The sequence below is a fragment of the Camelus bactrianus genome, chromosome 2, assembly GCF_048773025.1.
Source record: "Camelus bactrianus isolate YW-2024 breed Bactrian camel chromosome 2, ASM4877302v1, whole genome shotgun sequence".
In the NCBI taxonomy this organism is placed as follows: Eukaryota; Metazoa; Chordata; class Mammalia; order Artiodactyla; family Camelidae; genus Camelus; species Camelus bactrianus.
Window position 1 is genome coordinate 87,125,820 of NC_133540.1, and position 4,919 is coordinate 87,130,738.

Genomic DNA, 4,919 nt, shown 5'->3' on the forward strand with positions numbered 1-4,919 from the left:
GGACTATAAGAAGTACAGGTGACAGTGTGCATAAAGCATTTGGACAATGTGTGACACATAGTAAGCACTCAGTAAGTGGTAGGTATTATGGTTGTGCTTGGGAATCTGAGTTCAATATGTAGGAAAAATACTTTTCTGTAAACAAAAATTTAACCTTTATTTTAATGGAAACACATACATGGTAGAAAAGAAAAAAAATTCCAAAGCGCTAAAGGAGTAAAAGCTAAACCCTCCCCGCAATCCCACACATACCTCTAAACCTAATACCCTGCCCCTCATCCCACACTGAGAGATAACCACGTTTGCTTAATCATTTAATCAGATTTTTCTCTTTGGGATAAATAGGTATACAATGCAATTAACTCAAAATCTGTTTGTATTTTAGAAGATGAAAGTCAAGCTATCAACAATCCTAGTAAGAAATCTCTCTTTTCCTTAGTTGATAAATGTCTGTTTCTGCAATATAGAAAAACTGAGAAACTAATTTTTTCTCAATAAAAGGAACAAAATCTCAAGAGTTGAAAGCATCATAACAGAATATACTGTCACACCAAATGCTTGTCTGTGCGAATGGCTGGGGGCAGCCTGACTTCGCCTCTGAGTCAGTCACTTTGAACTGTGTAGAGAGACTGCTTTTTAGAGCAATGGTTCTCAACCCTGTCAACCCAGTTCTCCATTTTTAGAAGAAATATTTTATAAAGCTATCCTGAAATAAGATTAATAGATAAGACCCACTTGCACCCATAAAAAATCAATATAATGTCCCAACTATAATTTATAATAAAAGTTATATACATTTCAATATGTAAATGCCTAGATTATTCCAGAAGACATAATGAAGTCATCAGATGATTGTATTTACTTACACAAATAAATTTGGATTGAAGAGAGGACTGGAAGCTATTCATGAAAGTGTAAGAAAATGAAAGTGAAGAAATACCGTGGGCACTAGATAGAAACTGTTAGAACTGTCCAAAAATATTTTGCTTATATGTGAAACTGACTTAGGTTCTGGGTTTGAGCATTATAGCTTTTTGACTTAATGTGTGTCTAGCAGTGCATTTGAAATTTATATGGAAATGAGTCAGTTTTTCATTGTGCAAGACTGTCCAGAGCATTGCAGGATACTAGCTCTCTACTTCCACCTCACTGTTGTGACAATCAAAGAATACCTTGACAAATTTCCAAACTGCCTTTTAAGAGGCAGGACCGCCCCCTTGAGAACCACTGCTCTCGAGTAACAAAGTAATGAGTGCATCTGCTAGTCTGTTTTCCCCATCTGTATATGTATACCTAACTGCATGTTTATGATTATGGCAAGTAAATTCATAATGAATTGAAGGTTTTTATAACATATACTGGCTGTTTCTCTCAACTTCACTTATGAAATCTGAGTGGTGATCATTTATATATTTCCAGTCACTCTTCCCTTGTACAGTCTGAAACCAAAACATAGCCAGAAGTCAGATGTGTGCATTTAAGGGCAGTGTGAAACAGACCATCCTGAGATGGCTGGATTCCACTGTTCCTCTCCACTAGTTCAGATGAAAGGGAAGTAGTTTTCTCCAGAGCAGTGTTTTATGTATAGAGAGAAAAAATTAATTTATCAGCTTGGAGGGCTTAGTGTTTAAAAATGCAGCTATATTCCATTGTATATTGGTAGAATATGCAGATGAAATGCACTATCTTACTTGAAATAGAAGACACTGGAGTAAACTTTATCTTACATGTATATAATGAAAATTTAACATAGGTTAAGAAATTCTAGACAACTTGTGCAACAAAAAATTATCTGTCTACATACTTAAAAAGCCTTTGGAGTCCTAGATAAAACCCAGATTAGCACACTTTGATGATATATGAAAATATAGCCCAAAAATCTGTAATGAACTATGTTTATTTTAAAATTGTTCCTGGTTAGAAGTATTTCATGTAAGTTTCTAACTCAACTTGTATGTCTGTTTACATATTCAGGATGTATGGCATAGGTGGATGAAACTTGGTATTAAAAGTGACATATGTCAATGACTGTTCTCATTAACAGCTCCAGCTCCAGCTCCAGCTCCAGTTCCAGGTCCCAAAACCCATCCCTCTGCATCTTCTGGCAAAATGCTCCTTCCAATATTTGGAACATTCATCACTTTAATCAGTGGTTCTGCTATAAATCTCTTTGTTGCTCTGTAGTCTGATACATTTCTTTATTTCCTGAAATACACTACAGGCATCCCGCAGCAATCATCAGAAAGAATGATGTATTTTACAATTGTTGGGCAAGTCAGCTGATAAAACGAGAATTGCATATTTGTTATTCACCTTTCAAATTCAGAAAGTTAATCCAAATGTCATAGAATTCATTTTTCACTTATTTCTATATTATGATTACAAAAAAACTGTGTACTTTTAATTCAATATCAATAAAAACTTTTAAATTACTGATATAATTTTAGAATTACCAGATATTAAAATATCAATATTGGTGGTTCATATGATTTTTACAGCTTTTTTAAAATCATTTTTTTCAACTTTACATATCTGTACTGTTTGTTTCTAAGAACAGTTTAGAGCTTTAGCTTTTTAAACTTACATAGTTATCAAAGGAATTAAGCCAACCGCAAAATAAGTATCAACAGAATGCAGTAATCCAGTCATAAAGGACAGTCAGATGTGCTTACACATATATAAGAAATCAGTCATCTAAGTTATAATTAGTTCATTTCTGTCTTTTTTCTTTTTTAGATTCCACATGTAAGTGTTATCATATGGTATTTTTCTTTCTGGCTTTCTTTACTTAGAATGAGTGTCTCCAAGTCCATCCATGTTGCTGTAGAGGGCATTATTTCATTCTTTTTATGGCTGAGTAGTATTCCATTGCATACATATACTACACCTCCATCCAGTCATCTATTGATGGACATTTGGGTTGTTTCCATGTTTTGGCTATTGTAAGTAGTGCTGCTGTGAACACTGGGGTGCATGTGTCTTTTTGAATTATATTTTTCTCTGGGAGTGAGACTGCTGGATCATTTGGTAAGTTTGTTTTTAGTTTTTTAAGGAAGCGCCATAGTGGCTGCACCAATTTACATTCCTACCAGCAGTGTAGAAGGGTTCCCCTTTTTTGCACACCCTCTCCAGCATTTATCATTTATAGACTTTTTAATGATGGCCAATATGAACTGCTGAATTTTTAAAGGTGTTCCACTCACCTTTAAAGGATCACTTTGTCTTCAAATAGTGTATTCTTTCAGTGTCTTCATTTTCCTTCAATATATGAACGCTTTATATTTCTACAAACACAACAGTTTACCAAGTATTTCACATACATAGTTCCCAACTTGAACCTCATGTTAACCCAGGAAGGCAGACAGTACTGAATGAATATGTATGCTCAATAAGCAAGGAAAAAATGAGGTTATACAGTATAGTACTCTTTCCCCAAGGCATTGTGGTTGAATAGTTAACTGATTTAGGCATGGGCTTTGGTAACTAGTACTTGTTTTACACTGCCAGTGTTTCAAAAAGGACTTAGGGTGACCTTCAAAGGTACAGAAGAGCTACATAAAATCTAAACTAGGTCTTAGGGGGTTCAGTGTGCTTTAATTCTACCAATTACATCTCTTCATGAATTCAGAACTTTCAGTGGACTACCCACAAGAACCATTAGCCAGTTCACAGAATTATTTATGATGTAAATTTTGCTGGAGAACACAACTTAGTCCTGAGGCCAAAGTGGTGGGTCTTTCCTTCTGTCCACCCAAGTGTAGAACTTGTTACCATTTCCTTGGAACATACTTCAGGTATAGACCAAGTCCAGTTATCTAACCAGCTACATGAACAAGGACCACAGGCCTGACTTACACATGTAGTCACCAGAAGGATCAACACTTAGGAGGCAAATTGGGCCTGCCTTTAAAAGGCAGATCCCGAGCATAAGCTAGGGCTGGTGAAATTAGAAACCTAACAATATCAGAGCACAGAAAGTGAAAGGCTAGAGAAGTGACTATGGTCTGCATGATTAGCCATCTGTCCAGTAGAGAATGTGGTTCAATGAGTAACAATTCTCACCTGTTACATCAACAACTCTATACAGTAAGAGGATGTGCAGAGGGACAAACTCCTTCCACATTCAGCTCCGTGAGTAAGAAGGCTGGAAGTGCTTATCTTCTGGGCCAAGGAGAAAACAGACAAGGAGAGAAAAAAATCCTCCCCCAACGCTGTTGGAATTGCAAAGCGTAGGAAAGTATGACAAAAGGGTGATACAGAGAATAGTGTAACAAGTTTGCATGTTATAAACTTGTAAAAGTGGCTACAAACCTCTAGATGCTAACATGGAAAGAAATAGAGTAAGTTTCAAAGTACCCAGTCTCCTATACAACTATTAACCTTGTCTGCATCTGAACAAGAAATTCCTTCAGTGGGATCTCAGAGGATGGCCTCTGGATATACAGTGCATCACACTCAACATCCTCATAATAAACAGCAGCAAAGTTCACGGGGCTGTTTTTTAGAACACTGCTCATCATAAGCTAAAGCATTATGCAGAAATGCAAAATTGAAACATTCCAAGAAGGGCCGACAGGATGCAGCCCAGGTGTGCAGTTCAGTAGTCAGAAAAATTTTAAAATTACCTAGTTGTTAAAGAATCACTACTGCACGTTATCATGTCTAATTCAGATTTTCCAGTCTTTTCAGATACTAATGATGTATTAGAGAATTCTTTATGCTAGATGATATCTGAAGTAAGTTTCACTTGCCATACCTCAGTCAAAATGTATCAGTATTGATACACTTTCCTTAGGAGGGAAGTCAGACTTAAAACCATGTTAAGACTAAAATTCTTAAGTTGTGATTATGATTCAGTACTTACGTGGACATGAATGGTCATTCTCCCAGAGCCAAATAAAGCATCAGACAGAAGTATA

General features: G+C 36.1%; 1 protein-coding gene across 15 annotated transcripts in view; it reads left to right on the forward strand.

The window, feature by feature from the left end:
• The window catches only part of ART3 (ADP-ribosyltransferase 3 (inactive)), a 57,596-nt gene extending 55,163 nt beyond the window's left edge, over positions 1 to 2,433 (forward strand). For 12 of the 15 annotated variants that reach the window (XM_045506179.2, XM_045506184.2, XM_045506183.2 and 9 more), the window contains 2 exons: positions 386 to 415; positions 2,045 to 2,433. In XM_045506179.2, the coding sequence (XP_045362135.1) occupies positions 386 to 415; positions 2,045 to 2,184 (170 nt within the window). In that variant the 3' untranslated portion in view covers positions 2,185 to 2,433. The remainder of the gene's footprint in view (positions 1 to 385; positions 416 to 2,044) is intronic. The other 3 variants (XM_045506186.2, XM_045506189.2, XM_045506182.2) reach the window with 1 other exon arrangement.
• Positions 2,434 to 4,919: the final 2,486 nt, after the last annotated feature.